The 19,008-nt window shown below is 41.8% G+C and overlaps 2 protein-coding genes across 2 annotated transcripts in view; both read left to right on the forward strand.

Moving 5' to 3' along the window:
• The window catches only part of CDH13 (cadherin 13), a 984,184-nt gene extending 979,975 nt beyond the window's left edge, over positions 1-4,209 (forward strand). The window contains exon 14 of the mRNA XM_033128954.1: positions 2,651-4,209. Coding sequence (XP_032984845.1) covers positions 2,651-2,658 — 8 coding nt within the window. The 3' untranslated portion in view covers positions 2,659-4,209. The remainder of the gene's footprint in view (positions 1-2,650) is intronic.
• An 8,082-nt stretch (positions 4,210-12,291) lies between these two features.
• HSBP1 (heat shock factor binding protein 1) lies at positions 12,292-17,020 on the forward strand. The gene is made up of 4 exons (XM_033128644.1): positions 12,292-12,446; positions 13,032-13,098; positions 13,854-13,974; positions 15,424-17,020. The coding sequence occupies exons 1-3, from the start codon at positions 12,402-12,404 to the stop codon at positions 13,970-13,972; spliced, it is 231 nt and encodes a 76-aa protein (XP_032984535.1). The 5' UTR covers positions 12,292-12,401; the 3' UTR covers positions 13,973-13,974; positions 15,424-17,020.
• The last annotated feature ends 1,988 nt before the right edge of the window (positions 17,021-19,008 follow it).

A 19,008-nucleotide genomic window follows, 5' to 3' on the forward strand; every position in this document is an offset into this window, starting at 1 on the left:
AAATGAAATTATTTTTACTGCCAATTTTGTTGTTTAGATGACGTGAGGATGACGGTGAGGGGACACACGATTCTCTTCCTAGGGCCCTCCCGGGGTCCTAGGCAAGCCGGCGTCTCCATTAGGCTGTGTCTGTGGGTTTCTGTAGGGCTCTGTGGTGTGACACAGGCGAGTTCAAGGAAGAATATTGTCCTGCAACCTTTTTAAACGTTGTTTTAGGCTTCATTAATCAGCAACGGCTAGACTATAAAAGGACAGATCAGATGAACCATATTAACAGGTACCAAAATTAAATGTCTTTACCTTGGGAAGGAGAGGACATTGAATTGTCACCTCTGTCACAAGGAAGAAGTTTAAAGAGGTGACCGAGATGCACAAAACACAGCCACTGAAAATACTTGTAATTCTAATGCTTTTTATTAAGGTATTATTTGCATTCCATAAAATTCACCCATTTTAAGTGTACGATTTGATGAATGGTGGTAACTCTGCACAAGTTTACACACCACAATCAAGGAAGTTTCCTTCGACTCCTTGGCTAGAGATTCCCCTCCCCCAATCCAGACCCTCATTGATTTACCTTCTCTAATCGGAGTCTTGTCTTTTCTAGAATTTTCTCTAAGCGGAATCACACATATTGTTGAGTGTATCGATATTTTGTTCCTCTTTATTGTGAAATGTGTTATAGGCAGAGACTGGGCCTGGAGAAACACCAAACCAGGGAGAGCAGGCAGTCTTCTGCCTGGAGATGGCCCCGCGCCTTGCTGTGCAGAGGAGCTGGGGTCCCTTAACTTGGACAATGACAGCTGACCTCCGAGGGCTTTCTGTGTGCCATGCACATGCGAAGCTAAGAGCTTTACATAAATTATATAGTCGACTTCATGCAATCAACTCTACAGCCCTACGAAGCAGGAGTGTTTGTGTTATCGTCTAAATTGACTTAAAACGGAGATTGGCAACTTTCTAATTTAGTGGGTTTTATTCAGCCAAAGTTTTCTTCTATTCTTCTCAATGACCAAAATTATTATTTTAAGTTATTGGTACCACACTGGGAAGTATTTTTTTTTTTAATTAGTGATGCCACTTAATGTTCTTTTCACATCCTTTTTCAAATACGGCTGAATTTGCAGGATACAGTTTACTGTGGCCAAGTAACCAGAGTTTAAGGCAATGGTAGCAAGGGCAATGAAAACTTCGAGTGAAATAAAGGAATTAAATGACTTCAGGAGACTCCCAACTACAAAGAAATTCAATTGTCAAACAATATAAAAGTCCCTAGGTGTGGAAAATAACCACCAAAAATTGAACCTGGATTAGCTTGATAATCTCCATGGCCTTTTCTGTCAAAACCGCTTTCACCCTGAACATTGACATCATCTTGTTTGCACTTGAGTCACATTACAGAGACTTTTTATCTAAATTGAGAGCCACTGCTTTAAATTTTCCAAACAGATAAATGACAGGGTCGATCTCTAAAAGTCATGGGGTGCAGGGTAGGTGGGTGAGTTTTACATACTGACCCACCCCTCAACAGGTTTTGAATGAAAAGGTGTAAGCTTTAGAGAGTAATCCATTATAGTTCTAGTGAGCAGTTCATTCCAGAAGTAGGCTCATTTACATTGTAGGTTGACCTTGACATGTTTTTATTTCTTTGATTGTAACACAAGATTTGGTAGTACCAGTTCCTGGCACAAATCTAAGGTATAATAATTATGGAAAAATGTCAGAGAACCACGCTATTTCCATTCATACAATTACCAGGCAGAATAGAAGACCCACGCTGGTGTGCAACCTATAGTGTGTAACCATAGCTTTGGCAGCCTCAGTGAACTTTGATTAGACAGGTCAGGCCATGACAATGGCAGAAGTGGCCATGAGCCAACTACAGGCGGCCTCTGGAAGCTGAAAAGTCAAGGAAATGGCTTCTCCCCTGGAGCTTCCAATAGGAACACAGCTCTGCCAACACCTTGACTTTAGCGCCATAAGGCTCATTTCGGACTTCTGACCTCCAAACTGTAAGAGAATAAATTTGTGTTGTTTAAGCCACTAAGTTTCTGGTTATTTGTTACAGCAGCCCTAGGAAACTAATATACCATGTCCAAAGAAATGTCAATAGCTATTTTGCTCTTGTCTATGACCAAAAAAAATATCTGCGATGCTCGTTAATTTCTAAGCTACCAATTCGGCTTGTTCTAACGTGCAAGAGATGGGGCGCAAGGGTAGCAGACGTAATACCGTGCTTCCCCGAAAATAAGACCGGGTCTTATGTTAAGTTTTGCTCCAAAAAAAAAAAAAAAAAAAAAAAAGATGCATTAGGGCTTATGTTCAGGGGATATCCTCCTGAAAAATCACGCTAGGGCTTATTTTCCAGTTAGGTCTTTTTTTCGGGGAAACATAGTAGTCACTGGTGGTCTGAGATGAGATGTTCGGCGCTAAGCATTTGCAAAGAAGTCCAGCTTTTTAAGACACAAATCAGCAGAATTATTCATTCTGTCTTCAAATATTATACTTAAGAAAAAAATTTTTCTCCAAGGTGTGCAATGTTTATAAATGCATTTATTACAGCTTGTCAGTCATGTATCTACTATTTAGCCAAAATGTTTTGAATCGAGTTGCGATATTCCTTGACTTACTCTGAATCTTTGCCATTCAGGTCTGTGAGAACTCCTGACATCTGAAGCTTGACTGCCAAGTTTCCATAGTAACAGGAAAAAGAAAAAAAAAAATCCAAATCTGAAGATTGCCGTTTACAGCACTCGAACTTCACAGCTAGGCCTCAATTGCTCCAGATTTTCATTTCCTTTGCAATTTCACTTAGTCTGTACTTCACCATTTTGACAGCATCTTCCTTTCTCCTTTCATTAATGGAATCCTCTGAATTTTCCCTGAATGTTTAAAGATCATGGCATTGACCTTGACCTTCTGGGAGCAGGAACAATGACTACTTTTTCTGATGTGTCGCCATGTTGCTAGTCAGCGCCACACATCCAGCTTTGTCTGTGGGTCAGTATTTGTATATATATGAGTATCTGTATGTGTATATACCCAGTATTTATAGAGAGAGACTATATAGGAGAAGCCTAGTTTGGATATGTCACTCTTCCTTAAGAGGCTACACAAAGATGGGATAGACGCCTCCAGGGCTCAGCAGCAAACTGAGCCGCACAGGCCCCAGAGCTGACTGACGCTTCTCCACCATCCCATTCAGTCTGGACACTGCCACGACCAGCAGGCAGGTCCACAAAGAGGGAGAGCAGAGACAGAAGTCTTTCTCTTGAGTCTGAGGAGTACAACCAGTTTTCACTGCCATCACATGCCATGATCCTGAGTGAGAGTGGTGAGGAGCAGAGCAGGAAATTTGACCATCCAATGCCAAGAAAAGGGCTGAAATATTCTTTCATGGGCATCTATCTGCACTGGTGGGCATCCTAAATCCACAGCCCCGCTGGTTCTTCTGGGGACACGGATCATGGCAGAGAAGCTCTCCCACCTCGGTATATGTACCTTTGCAAGTGTCATCAAGGTAACACACATGCATATGAAGAGGTCAACAGGTACCGTGTGTATACATATATATGCCCACATGTATAGACATACACTTCTGCACATACACACTGTTCGTTTCATATATACATGCATAAAATAGAGTAAATACAGGTAGTTTTAAAAGTACCCTTTTGTGTGAATTGACTACCATTGTTTGCAAACCTAAAAATAAAAGATGTTCATTCTGTATGAAAAGTAATTGATTTTTATTCCGTGAGCATGTAAAAGTAAGAGGAGAGTTAGTGCTTGTACTAAGATTATCTTCTTGTTGATAAACTGTAAATGAACCATCAAAGCTCACACCAAATTTTTCTATCAGATAAAACTAGTGACAGCCTGTGGCTTTTTATTAGTTCGCCACAAACTAGGGTAAGGTAAGTGTCTTAGCATATTTTAATGCAGTTGCTTACTAAAGGTTTTAACCACGCACACACATGCACACACACACACATACACACGCTTTCTTATGCAATCTATGTTTGCATCTGTGCTTTTCAGTTCGCCTTCTGTAGGAAGTAGAAGTCACTGTTGTCTTTATTGTAGTAAAATTATGCCGATAGAGTTCCATATATTGTATTTGTTTCAATAGTAAATCTTTTTGGAGCATATAGAATGCAGAGATTTTTTTTTTCCTTTAAAATAAATGGGTATTGGTGGTTAAACCTGCTGGACAACAGCTTTTCTCTGATTCCTATGTTGTGTCTACTGTCACTGATGCTGAGTCTTACCTTAGTGCAAGTTCACAACTTTGGCTGGCCATCTGGGGTCCCTGTACAGCTCTTGCTAGATGAGTGAGTCTATAAAGCCAGAAGCACTCACTTACCACTTGAGCAATGGATGCACTCGTCTTATCCACCATAGTGAGGGATGTGAGCATCTCACAACGGGCTGTGAAGATGGCTACAGACTGAAAGAGCAAGATGATCCTCAGTCTGATGACTGCATGACACATAGTCACATCCGTCTACAGTCCCAGGACATGGGTATGTTTTTCCTCTCGAACAATTCCTGTTACTCCATCAGAAGATGCCAAATCCTGAACATGGTTCTCCACAAGTGCATGGAGCAGGCTCAGGGGCAGGGGGATCCAAGCCTGCACATTCACACTTGACAAGATTTCCTCTTCTGGCTTTATAGGACGCAGACTCGTGTCTCCCCCGTGGACCTCGCCCCCCCTTTTCCCGCAAGGAAGGGGGAGAATGCTGGAACAAACTGAGGAGCATCCTCAGACAGCCAGGTGGTTGGCAGCCTGACCCCTAGGCCAGCTAACTAATAATCTGAAAGCTCATCTTCCTTCATGAACCTGGGCCATCGCTAGGGAGAAATACTGATGTCAAGTGACCCATTCACTCAAGTAGACAAAGGAAGACTCCTTTTCTCTCAAGCCCGTAGGTTTTCCTGCACTTTGCAAATGGGTGTTTTCTTCTTGAAAAATAGAAATCAAGCCAGTAGTATAACTTGGCCCAGAACACAGAAAAATAGGAATAGAGTGCATACTTCATTAACAAGTAGAAAATGCCTTTATTTTCCCCTATTTACGTACACTCCCTGTCCCCAGAGTTCTTATTGGGACAGAGATATTTCTATGGTGTTGTTCTCTGTAATCCTTTAAAAAAAAAAAAATAGACCAATTCTTAGAAGCAAAAATGGTAGCATTTCCTGAATCATAGGATGTTTTTTAACTTGCTGGAATGCATTTCACTTGTTGACTGAAAGCAAAAGTATAATCAAAACTATGTCTTTATTACCAATGCATTTTATTTTAGTCCAAGTTATTAAAAAAAAAAAAAAAATGTCAAGAGCGAGCCAGAAATGTCACTGCCAAACCAACTGAGGGGAGAAAAAGCCGAGCAGAAAAGTGGTGTGGGATCTTCAAGCACTTATACTGCGTTTGGCTGCAGACAAATTCTAAAGCTTCATGTAGTTTCTGATTTTGTAAGTGGAGCACATTAGTCTATCCATGTATCGTTGACTTAAACATGAATCAAAGGTAAATCACACTGAGAGAAAAGTGAATACTGAGAACACCGACGGGGCTTCCACCAGCTCAGTCTTGTGCCCAATTATTGAGCACAAGACTGAAGATTTTAGTTCCATTGAATGGTCACACCTTTTTCACTTTTTATTAATATATCAACCACCTTAGTTCCTTAAAAAATACATTTCATCCTCATTTTACATATAAATTACGTAATAATATAAATTACTTGTTTTGGATAATTTAACAAGAACACGCAAACATTTTCTAATTTTGATAAAAGTTACCTTCAATACCGCCAGTTCTCTCCAAATGAACGTCATTTCAGGGATATGTACCTGCCATGACTCAACCAACACCTGCAGATCTGAACATCATAACAAAATAAATCCAGCCAAATTTTATGGTAGGTATCAAATAAGACTTTGGTTCTTGAAAGACATTTTTAGAAATTTTAACAACTCATCCCAGATTTTCAAAATGTCATTTTAAACAGTCTGATAAATGGAAGAGCCATCTACCGTCAAACTCTTGACATGCATCAGATTGCATTTTATCCAAAATAAATGCACTGGGTCTTGATCTTAAGATGTGGCAACTAAAAAAAAATATTAACAAAGCTATGTTTGACAGTGGGTTTAGTGCAATTGTACCCATACACAGACTATCCAGGTGATTCTGAAGAAAAGAATCTACAGTTCTCCTGGGGAGTATAAACAAGGTACAAAAATGCAATTAGTAATAATGAGGATGGTAATGGTTTAGTTATTAATTTCTTATTATGGACTCACACTGTACAAAATCCTTTATACCTATTAACTCATTCAATCCTTACAACTATCCTATGAGGCAAGTGCTATTTTCTTCTCCAACTTACAAATAAGAAGTTCAGAAACAGAAAAATCAAACAGCTCACCCAAGGTAAGTGGCCTCCAGAACCAGAACCCACGCCGTTTAGCTCCGGGGCTCCTGTCGTTCCCACTATATCACACTGCCACCGCCAACTCTATAGCAAAACCAGACAAAACGTCTACCTCAGACCAGAAACCCTCATCTGACATCTCAGTGTGACTCACTATCCAGACCAAATAAACCCACCTTCTACTTTTTCCTAACTTTCTGTTAAGAACTGTTGAAACTATTCTAAATTAATATTGAAACCTTAGAAATGTTTCCCTTATAAGATATCATCATTTTCATATGTGTTTTCTCCCTTCGCTCCCATGGCTTATAGGCAGATACATGAGGGGCTTCCACCAGCTTAATGAGATATCTCAGTTATCCAAAAGAAAATTCATGTCTTCCCAAATACCCAGTCACAGCCAAACGAACTGAGCGGAGAAAAAGCGGAGCAGAAAAGTGGTGTGGGATCTTCCAGCGCTTATTCTGCGCTTGGCGGTAGACAAATTCTCAAGTTTCATGTAGTTTCTGATTTTGTAAGTGGAGCACATTAGTCTATCCTTGTGTAATTGACTTAAACATGAATCAAAGGTAAATCACACTGAAAGGTGAACACAGAAAGAATGAACTACCTTTTCAGTTTAATTGCTAAATGATAATAATAACAGTAATAATGTAATAATCTGGCGAGACCTTTCACAGAGATGGTGCCTCCCATCTTCTCTTCTCATCTGGCTTTTGATATCTGGAACCTCTCACAAGCTGATAATATGTTTTCATAATTGTGCATCTAAAGCAATTAACGATTCTTCTCCTATGTAGAATGTGTCACCCTTCTTATATTTCCTATTGCTAATGGATTAGGCCACTACTGAAAAAAGCGTATAGTACTGATTGGGTTTATACAAAAAGCATATATAAAATAGGTAGAGGCAGAGAAAAATGACGGGAATGAATGTGTGAAGGATATCAGGTAGGGACTTTAATTCCATAAATTAAGAATAAGGCTATAATTTCAGCAGAAATAATTTAAATAGTCATCAAATTCAGTTGGCAGTAAAGCTTCCTCCTGTCACTCATGCTACACCACTACCATGACGTTCATCGTTGGAGGATTGTTGCGTTTGATAAGCCTTTGAACCATTTTAACCATTTTATTTGCTCCCAAGTGCTAGCGGGGAAGCAATGGGTGGAGTTAAACAACAATAATTTTCACTATGAAGTTCTAAAGCCTTTGAGAAAGTGGCTCAGAGACGCACTACCAATATATGCTGAAATTTTCCATTTTCTCCTTTTTTAAAGCTTTTCCTTTCGAAAGTAATAAAGTCATTCTTTATCATCTAAATGCATTCAGATGATCAAAGAGTTAAAAATAAAGGTTCTGTGAAAAAAAAATGATGTGTTGTCATGAATATATCAACACTGTTCTGGTATTCACACCAAGATAAAGATATTACCCCACGATAAAAATGTTTAGAAATTTTGAATGAATTTTTCTTCATAAACACTCCAAAGGGATAAAGGATTATCATTTTAAAATATTTAATTCTATTGCACATGCAGTTCTTTGGACCCTAGTTGCTGAATCGCTTACAGTTCCTGAGCTGTAAATTTGATTTATTATGTAGTTGCAAAGAAATTTGTAACATTTTTTTGTGAAATATTCAAATAAAGGTTACCTGGGATTTTTAATGTGTGTAGTTGGTCTTAGATCATCTTTAGTACAGTTTAAACACAGTGACAGAGCCAAAGGGTATTTTTTCAAATGGTGCTCTGGTTGGCCTATAATGTTTAAAGACCAAGACTAAAAACAATGCTGCCTGCCTAATAATTAACTCTTTTCCTTTCTTCTTTCATAACAGTCAAATCCTTCTGACTTGGAAAAAATAGAGATAGATTAGATAGACAGATGATAGATAGGTACATAGATACATAGATGATAGATAAGATGATAGATATGATAGATTAGATAGATATATGATATGATAGATATATAGATACATAGATGATAGGTAAGATAGATGATAGATTAGATAGATGATAGATTAGATAGATATGATATGATAGATAGCAAGAAGAGTACTTTAAGGAAATTGCTGAAAAAAAAAGAGGGGAAGGGTGCAAATATTTAATAAGTGCCTCCTATGGGGCAGACAGTTTACATATTTATATTTATGGGTTTGAAGAGATGAAAATATTTGAAATGTCCACTAAGGGCTGGGAGCACGTGCTGCCCAGGCCACTAGGAGGACAAGGCATCACCCGCTGAAACTGCTATAGTGCCAGCCAGACAGGTGTGGGATTCTCAGCAGCAGCGTTCATTAACCTGGGAGACAGGCAAACCAGGGGAACTGCAGCTCAGACAGAGGCTGGGTCATAACAGAGCCGATGCAGGTGCCACTAGGGAAAGGACAGATCCTAAGTTCTCTAAGGCCCTGCGATGGTCATTCCCTCTCTGTTTACACAAGGCAAGCACACACGACATGTGCAGTGTGGCCACACATGGACATCAGCCGCTTCTTTAGTGCAGATCTGGGAAAGAAGGAGTGTGGCGAGAACAACCCAGTTTGAACCAAAGAACAATTATAAAAGTACCATATTAATCTCATGTAAAACCAAACCATCTTGAAAGAGGAAAAGTGAATTACTTCAGTTACACAATTACCGTAGAAAGAGCTTAAAAAAAAATGCTAAGAGATAATAGGACAACTATAACACTTAAAGGTTTAAAATAAGGGTTGTTCAAAACCAAAGTTTTAAAGGTTAATTACTAGTGCTTTAGACATAATACAGTAGTTTTGTTAATGGAACAATATTCAGTTAGGTTCGGTGTGTCAACCCCACAAAGGAAGTATATCAGCCGTGACTATAAATTAGTGAAGCTTTTGCATAAATCAGCTGTTTTAAAGACCTTGGTCTCCACACAGAGAAAATATGCTGTCTTCCTGTTTAAGGGCAAAAAAACCAAAGTCTCCACTAAAAAAGTGTCACCTTTATGTGAAGAAAATTTCAATCAGGAATAAAAAGCCTTCAAGTCTCTTGCAAGAAACACACACACACACACACACACACACACACACACCCCAAAACAAAACTCCAGGTCGTCATGTTAATTTATGTTCCATGCTGTTCATAGCCGTAACCCAGATGTGGCTAGAAATCCAGGGTGTGGGTGTCCAGACCGGATGCGGGAGCCTCCATGGTTGGAGTCCAAACTGAGAAGTCCTGAAATCCTACCCAGTATTGATTACTCACCAGCTAAATGATTCTGGAACTTCACGTCATCACTTTATAAAATACCAAGTGCAACACAAATTTAAAGTGGTATGACTTAACTAACTGTTATGGGTTGAATGGTGCCCCCCCAAAAAAAACAAAAAACATGTTGAAGTCCTAACCCCCAGAATCTCAGAATGTGACCCCATTTGGAAACAGGTGTGTGCAGACATAATAGTGAGGATGAAGTCATGCTGCGGTAGGGTGAGTCCCTACTCCATAAGAAGAAGAGAGACAGACACACAGGCAGAAGGCCATGTGAAGACAGAAGCAGAGATTGGAGTGACCCCTCTACCAGCGAAGGAACGCCGAGAATTGCTAGCAGCCACCAGAAGCTGAGAGAGGCACGGAACAGATTCTCCTTCAGAATCCTCAGAAGGAACCAACTGTGCTGACACCTTGATTTCAGACTTCTGGCCTCCGGAACTGTGACACAATAAATTTCTGTTGTTTTAAGCCACCCAGCAGCCCTGGGAAACTAATAACACCAATCTTCAATCTTAGTATATACAGAGGAAAATTCACAAGGAATTGCCTTAATGAAAATTATCTCATATGTGAAGAACAAGTGAACAGAATTCTAGGCAATGTCTATAGATCCCTCTAAAGCAGGGGTGTCAAAACTTTTTTCAATGTTTTTTACCAAGAGCCATATGCGGTGAAATACACCAACAGCCGGGCCACTCACTTGAGGTGAAGTACGTATTGCCTCACCTGGTTTATTTAAGTAAACTAAATATATTTTTGGAATTTGCTGCGGGCCGATTAACAATGGATTGCAGACTGCAGTTGGCCCGCGGGCCGCAGTTTGGACACCCCTGCTCCTAAGCCAGTGATGCTTTACTGTGGGTGGTCCCCACCGCCACCCCAGTAGGCACTTGCAGTGTCTAGAGATATTTTTGGTTGTCACAGCTGATTGGGGGGATGCTACTGGCACGTTGAGGGTAGAAGTCAGAGAAGCTACTCAGCATCCTACAATGTACAGGGCACATGCCACCCCCCACAACCACCACGAATTATCTGGCGCAAAACACCAATGCTGCCGCTGTTGAGCAACCCTGCCCTAAACTCAGACATCTCACACAATTCTAGAAGCATAGAAGAAAGGAGAAGGTAGAGTCAGAGAGTCCTGGGCTCAAGTCCTGTCTCTTACTTCCTAAGTTGACCGCCTGGTTTAAGCATGTCCACCCCTCTGTGTCTGTTTTCTCAAAATTGTAAATAGATGATGATTATATCACAGGATTCAGCTGAGGACTCCGTTCAAACACTGAGAGATGTTATTTTAAGTGATCAGGTAAAGCACTGACCAAATTCTGGTTCACAATCAGTCACAAAGAGATTTGCCCCTGTGGAAACGGAAGGAAGATCTGAGGGAGGGGCGGGGACCAAGAGGGGAGGCAGGTGAGGAAGGCGTGAAGTGGGGGGTCAGGAAGTGGATGGTGGAAAGAGTTGAGTCTTATGCCCGCCGTGTTCAACCCTCCAGGTTTGTTACAGACGCTATTATAACCCCCTTACAGCCTCTCTGCAGCTAAAATCAAGCTGAAAGTGATGCCCAAATGCGGTCCTTAAATGAGATATGGAATGTGAATGTTGTGGGGAATGCCAGGCTGTCAGTCAAGGGCTCTCCTGCCTCCTTGCCAATGCGACCCACTCCCAAGACTACCTGTGAGGCTGGAACTCGAGATCCCAACTCAGCAGCACCCGCGCCTTAAACACCCAAATCCTGTCTCTTAACCCTGCACACTGCTCCCTCCTTGACCAAACCAGAAACCTTCTCCACTCAACACCATGTCGTATCATGTAGAATGAAAGAAGCCAGGCACTAAAGGAGGGCTCACTGTCTGATTCCACTGATATGAAATTGAAACAACAGGCAAGACATACTGACTGTGTTAAAAGTCAAGACACTGACTCGTGAATGAGTGGGTGGGTGAGTGTGGGTGAAAGGGGCTGAGGGACTCCCAAAGGGCTGGTCATGTTTCTCGACCTGGGGGCGGTTACAAGGGTGTGCGGACTTTGTGAAGTCATTTAGGATTTCTGCACCATCCAGAACTTATTGTATAATTAAATTAAAAGCTTAAAAACAACCTGCCACCACTCAACCCTCAGGAAGAGAAGTAAAAACACTGGGGTCGAGGGTGTAACCAGGCCAGCTGGGCAGCCTTGCACATGGTGGGCGCGCCCCCCAGCCCTGGGACCTCAGTTACCGCTCCAGGGACCCAACCCTCTTCTTCCTTCCCGGGGACTGTGGGGTTTTGCTGGGGGGCAGGCAGTGACACAGGTCTGTGCTTGGCATATCGCAGGCTCCCAGCAAGTGCGTCCCGATGGGCGAAAGAAAACCAGACAGGCCTTTAACGACAGCCTGAGAAGAGGTCAAGGACAACCCTTCACCAGTTTGCCGCAATGCGGTGCTCGTTTTTCCTTTTTTCCACCCGGGCGGTGTCCCAGGCTGGAAAGGGGCGGGGAAGTGCTGGGTGGGGCGGAGCCAGGCGGGCCAGGAGGGGAGGGGCGGGGCCTCGACTCAGAACGGAAGCGCGAGACGGCAGGCGTTTCCGGCGCGTGACGCCAACTACAGCTCCCACAACGCTCCGCGGTCTCGCGCCTGGCCTCTGTCGTCGCGAGAAGCCGCTGGGGGCGTCGGCGCCGACAAACGGAAGTGTTGGTGACGGTCTGAGACATCACCGCCAAACTGGGAACCGGGGAGATGGCCGAGACTGAACCCAAGACCATGCAGGATCTCACCTCGGTGGTAAGGGACGACTGTGCGGGCCCGAGGCCGTGGCATCCCGGGGAGGCAGCGGCAAGGCCCGCGGACCCAGGCGCCTTCTCCGCGGCTTCGCGGAGCACGGTCTATGGAGGCCGTGTTTCTAGAGGCGTCGCCCGCCGAGGCCTCTGGCTACCTTGACTCTCCGGGCCGCTAACGCGCCCAGGCCCGAAACCCATGTTCCCATTCACCTGTCCCTGAGTCGCACCCCCCTGGATGACATCCTGGCCCCCTCCAGCTTCCAGTCCCACACCCCTGCGCCTTCCACGCACCATGCCCTGGGGCTCCTCCCTCACACCCCGACGCCTCCAAACCGTCAAAAACGACCAAAACACCCAACGAATTTTGAATGGCAGCGGGACCCAAACGGGAAGTCTCATTTGACCGATGGGAAAACTGAAACTCAACCCGGTGAGGGAAATTCCTTCCTGAAGGCCACGGAGTTGCCAGGCGGCCGAATTGGGGCTGGAACCCCGGATCCTTGTCCCTCTCTGAGACCAGGGGTCCCGTCCTCATCCCTTGAAGGTGTCTCAGAGTCAGCGTGGGGTGTCGTGTCTTGTTGTTTCCTAGGTGCAGACGCTCCTGCAACAGATGCAAGATAAATTTCAGACCATGTCTGATCAGATCATTGGAAGAAATATCCTTTGTATGTGTCGTCAGGCTCTTACTGTTCTTTGGAAACTGTTTTCCGGGTAGGGGTGTTGATAAATGGGCGGCGTGCCGGCCCACTTCAGCTCGTCATTTAGCAGCTTTCTGAGCTTGAAGGGACTCTTCTTGAGAAGTACTGTGCAAAGGGCTACCGCTGAGCTAGATCCCTGGCCACGAGGAACTTGCAGTCTAGGAATAGTCGTGTCCAGTATGGTTGACTGTTGACTGTGAGCTAAACATTTTGTGTGTGTTTCTCCTTTGGTCCTCACCATAACCTGATGAGGAGACGGCAGTGTTACCTTTATTTAGCCGGAGAAGAAAGAGAAGCTTAGAAAAGTCAAAACCTTTGCCCAGGTCCCATCACTAGGAGGGCTGGGACTTGTTCCTTGCCCCGGATCCCTTACTCTTCACCACCAGATTACAGTCATGGGCTGCTTAACAACAGGATGCATTCTGAGAAAAGTGGAGGCGACTTTGCCTTGGAAACATCCTAGAGTGCACTTACACAAACCTAAATGCCATGGCCTGCCACACACCTAGGCTACACGGTATAGACCACTGTCCTCTGTGTGGTCCGTCGTTGACCGCAGTGTCATCATCCAACACATGGCTCTATAACAGTATGCAAAGGGAACTGGAAAACCCGTTTCATTAAGACAGTTGTGTTTAAGGCCATAGTCTACAGGGCCCTGGAAGAAAAGGATAGACATGGGAGATGGGGTCTGTTGTCTTTAACTTCACCACTTGATGACATGAGTAGTCGCATTGACGACCTGGAGAAAAACATTGCAGACCTCATGACACAGGCTGGAGTGGAAGAACTGGAAGGTGAAAACAAGATACCAGCTACACAAAAGAGTTGAAGGTGAGGGAAAGGACAGTGTAAGTGTGGTGTATGTCGGTGTAATTTTGATGTAGTCTTTTTCCCAGTCTTTATTAATTACACCTATGTCCCCATTGCTTAAGACCATTGGTTAACATTAGGTAACCACTGAGTGTATATCATTGTAGCCAAAAACAAGGAAATGAGTTTTGTTGACCTGAAAATGCTTATCACTGGCAGATTTTTCTGTGGGTTTTTTTGTTTGTTTGTTTGTTTTTATAATAAAGATAACTCAAGTACCCATTTATGAAGGTGGCAGCCTTCATAAATGCCTTCAGTTCTAAGGATTCTTTTGGGAGCACTTCCTCTACTAGATAAATGCCAGGACAATAACTGGTTATAACTTAGATGAACTAGATTAAGGCTTCACCTTAGAGTTGACTTAAATTTCCACCCGAGAGTTGATTTAAATTTCCTCTATGTAGTTTCAGATATCAGAGGAGACACTAGTAATCAAAAATACCCATCTACCATGTTTCCCCGAAAATAAGACCTAGCCGGACAGTCAGCTCTAATGCATCTTTTGGAGCAAAAATTAATATAAGACCCAGTCTTATTTTACTATAATATAAGATAAGATAATACCGGGTCTTAAATTAATTTTTGCTCCAAAAGACACATTAGAACTGATTGTCTGGCTAGGTCTTATTTTCGGGGATACAGGGTAGCAAGATAGCTAGCTGCACAGTTGGCTACCTTATTCTCACGATAGTGGATTTCTTCATTATAATCCTTTTCTTGAGGGTGGCAGTTACCTTACTGCAACCCAAAAATTGTTTTTCAACTCCCTTTTCTCCCATTTTTTTTTTTAGCATTTTAATTCCCTATAAAAATAGTTTACTGAGAATTTTTGAATAATTAGAGTACCAAGCAGAATATATAGTAAAATACACTAAATTTCTTCTTTATTTTCTGGGTGTGTCCTGGCTGGACAAGATTATAAGTAACTGAAATACAGGTTGCTTTGAAGTACAAGAAAATAAATAGAGGCTTGGGAGGTAAAGAACCTACATTTGCTGTTATCTTAACAATAGATTGGGTTGATTCTCTGTGTGAGTAAATCACATAATTGTTTTATGTGGGTTGTCATCTTTATCCCTACATAGAGATAATTTGGAAAATGTCCTTCTAGTCTTAGAATCTTCTCTGGGTCTCATAGGACAGTCAAAAATCTCATCAAGTGAATGAAAACATCCTCTTGAGGATTGAAGACTTTCAAATGACAAGGACATAACAAAGAAAGAAGTGGGAGTAAAAAATTCAGAAGCTTTTAAATAAAGATTCCCAACTAAATCTATTGTATTTTGGCAAAGAAATAAGTTTAGTTCAGTAGAAGACTCTGAAAGGATTTTTAGTTGAAAATTCTGTGTATCATTTTTATTTCTCCTTATGTAATAAATAGCATGTTAATGGTTTTTCTTTTTTCAATAGGTTGCTAAGTTACACTGAAATCCGGAACATTGTTTTTACAAGCCAGGAGAAGACCGAATGGCTTTTTGCAACTAACTTCTATGTGTAGACAGGTTTTATATTATAAAGTGTGCATTCTTCTTATCACATATTATATAGTTAGTTTATCGAGTGATTTCCCCCCACACCCATTTCTTTAACATGGTAACTTCACATCTTGGATCTTGGTCAGTTGTGCTATTAAATATTAAACACTAAAACTTGGGCGGTTCCTGCATAAAATTGTCAAAATATTTTAGAGCATTTTTGTGAAGTCATTTTTTTTCTGTCATTCCTTTTGTAGTAGTTGCCGTTTGATAAAAGTTGCTGTATAATTTTTTTGTATTAGACATGTAGTGGATCCTTGTGTTGTAATTAGACTTTGTGAAGTAAGACAGAGAGTTCAGAGTTCTTTAATTCTCAACACAGAGTGACGATTGAGCTAACACCAGAGAGTGTGTTGGGGATACTTTTCAGATAGCTAAAAACATTTAAAAATGGGTCATCCAGAAATACCTGGCACTAATTTGTTGCCAAAACTCAGACTTGAACTGTACTTTTATGTCTTAAGTCCCTGAGGTCAGATGCTAAAGTAATGAGTACACTGTCACTTTCGTGTGAGAATTTTTCAATTTGGGAAATGCCAGAATTGCCTAATGTAATGAACCATTTGTTAGCTAGAGTTGCATGAGACTTGAGTACTTCAGTAGGACCCTACATTGTTCATCTACAGTAGTTACCACAGAAAATCTGGCAGGATTTTAAAACTCAGTTACTCCATCTTTTCTTTGAGCCACTGAATGGGCAAATAAACCGAAAGGGAAAGGAGACTATACTAAGTCTGTGCCGGTTGCTTCACTCGAAAATCATAAATGACTTGTAGTAGGTTCAAGTTTTTAAGAAATACTGTTTCTCAAACTATCTCTTTTCCTAAATTCTTGCAGAGTGATGGTTTTATTATTGATTATAGAAGACAGGGATGATAATTCTTGCCACTCAAAAATACAGGTCAGAAGTGCTAGGCCTAGAGGCCAATACTGACTGAAGAAGATGAGATCCATGGGACTGTCACAGCAAAGTGATTTTGTACAGGAAAAGTTGAAGAATGATACAGGACTTGAGAGAGGAAAACCTTCAGTGAACAAAGTATGATTTTTTTGTTGTTCCCTATATCACCAGTCTTGATTGTATTGCAGAAACAATATTAAGAGCTAATTTGTCCTCTTTATAAATTGTATGGGGATCACAAAGGAGTAAATTTCTTCTGTGATAAAATGATTTAACCACTATTATTACCCAGCTGCAGAAATTCCTTTGATGGGCCAGTAGGTTGTACTGCAAGTTTTAGCCCCGAAAGCCCCAGAGCCTACAGGACTCCAACTAACCAGATGGAACCTGTGAGAGGGATGTGTTCAAGCTAGTAAATGGCAACTGGAAAGGATACCCCGCTCGATAACAGCAACGGGAAGGTCCGTGGGAATTTAGGAGTTTCCTTAAGTAATGGAAAGATTCCTGAGGCTAGCGCCCCTGACCAAAAATACCTGCCATGAATAAAGGTGCCTGAAATCCTGCTATTGAAGTTTCCTTTGTGTCAAAAATGATTTGTTTGTTTTTTTATGTTTTCAGATAAAATGCACATACCATTTTAGATTGCGGGCTAAAACCTCTGGAAGAATTAAGTACAAATAACCCCAGGCAAAATGGGCAAGGGAGGTGTGGGTGGAGATTGTGTTGCTAGAAGCCTGAGTAACTGGAGGGTTTCCCGAGAGATACCAAGGAGAGCTGATGTTTTATACATTGCAGACGGAAACCCTTTCCAAGTCTGTTCCCCAGGACACTTGTCCCAGAGAAGCTCCAGTAAAGAAGGGTTTGGGGTCACTTGAGTTGAGAAAACTTGCCTTGTACTAAATTCACTTCATGAAAATTCACAGTGCAAATTAGCATATTGAAGGCTCCGAGGTCCCAGACCAGAGAAATGTGATTTCACTTTCTCACCTGCCAGTTTCCAAGTTATTTGGGCAAGGATCTTTTTGATACTTAGCACCTAATTAGCATTTCATTGAAGTAATGTGGTATAAAGTACCGTACAGGAAGCGAGATAGCAGTTAAAGTAATCCAATAAGTAGCTTTGGGTTCAGTTTATAAAGGAACACCTGCATTGCCTTGTACTCACTTGACCTGTTCTCTGAGCCTCCGGGCAAAGCTTTAGTCTTGTATAAAAAAAGCTTTGTGACCCGGGTGAGGCCTTCACAATGGTACAAATGGATGGTTTTCCTGGACTGCTTAAGACCGTATCTGCATGAAGTGAGAAATGCGGATACCTGCTAGGTTACATCTCCCCGCACTGCACGCTCGCTGCCACTATCCCCTAGCCAGTCTCAGCCTTTCTGGCACAACCTGAGTCCCCCATGAAACAGCTACTTCCCTCTCCCCAGGCTTGCATAACCCTCGTCCTGGAGCCTCTGCTCCGTGAAACCCACTGCATGAAGGTTTCCTGTGTTTGGATCAGCACTGCCTCTTTCTAATTCCAGGCCCAATGTTTCTATGCAAGAAAATGTCTGCCTCTCTTACTCCAACCATTTTTTGTTCATTTAAAAAGCAATGCAGATCCTACTTAAGGCTAATAAATCCACGTAATAATGGAGGCACTTGCACCAAGCACAACATTTGATTAAATACCCTCCTCTCCCAGGCCCAGAGGCCCCACCAGCTTCCTCATTTGACTTCTGCGTAATCCTGCTTTTCTTCAAGACACGGGATTTTAATCTCACTTCCTTACCAATTTTATTTCTCTACTGTTTCATTCCTAGCAAAGTACTATCATGTTTGAACTCATGAGAACAAAACACAGTATTTCAGGTAATTAAAGATTTGTCTGTGTGAGTCCTTGGAATCCTAACCTCACTTAGAGCATTGTTGTTATGGGGACACAGAGCCCTCCAAACAATCAAAATGAACTTTTTTAACATCCTGTTGTAAATTGAAGGTTTCCTATATCTATAATTATGTTCCACTCCTTTTGTATTCTGTAGTTTATATGTTTTAATTAGACTAAAATGGAGACATTTGCGCAATACGTTGTCAGATCTAACTCTGAAAATTACCTAGCAACAGTTAGTGATTAGGCATAGCTAGCACCTATGGAACGCATTTATTATAAACCACTGTGCTGTGCTAAGCATTTTGTTTGTTATTTGACTTAATCCTCCCAACAGCTCTGAGTTAGGTTTATATCTGATCAGTGGCTTAAACAGAAAGAATCCGATGGTGGGAGTCAGTTGACCAAGGTCACACAGCTGGAAGCATTGACCCTGGGATCTCGCCCCACAGCTGTCCAACTGCAGAGCTTGCTCTCGGCTGTGTTTCGTCCACCGTTTTATGAAAGCTAAGATGTTCAAATATTTGTATCAGGATTACCCGGGGATCATCAACCTCCATGGATCTTGAAATTTCAGTTTCAAAAGGCTGATTTTGCATTTGCAATTAAACATGACATAAATAATAAACATGGTTGGTGTGGATTTTTATTCATAATTGACACTATTCAGAGCTGCTAGAAAATGTGTA

This window comes from Rhinolophus ferrumequinum, chromosome 15, assembly GCF_004115265.2.
Source record: "Rhinolophus ferrumequinum isolate MPI-CBG mRhiFer1 chromosome 15, mRhiFer1_v1.p, whole genome shotgun sequence".
In the NCBI taxonomy this organism is placed as follows: Eukaryota; Metazoa; Chordata; class Mammalia; order Chiroptera; family Rhinolophidae; genus Rhinolophus; species Rhinolophus ferrumequinum.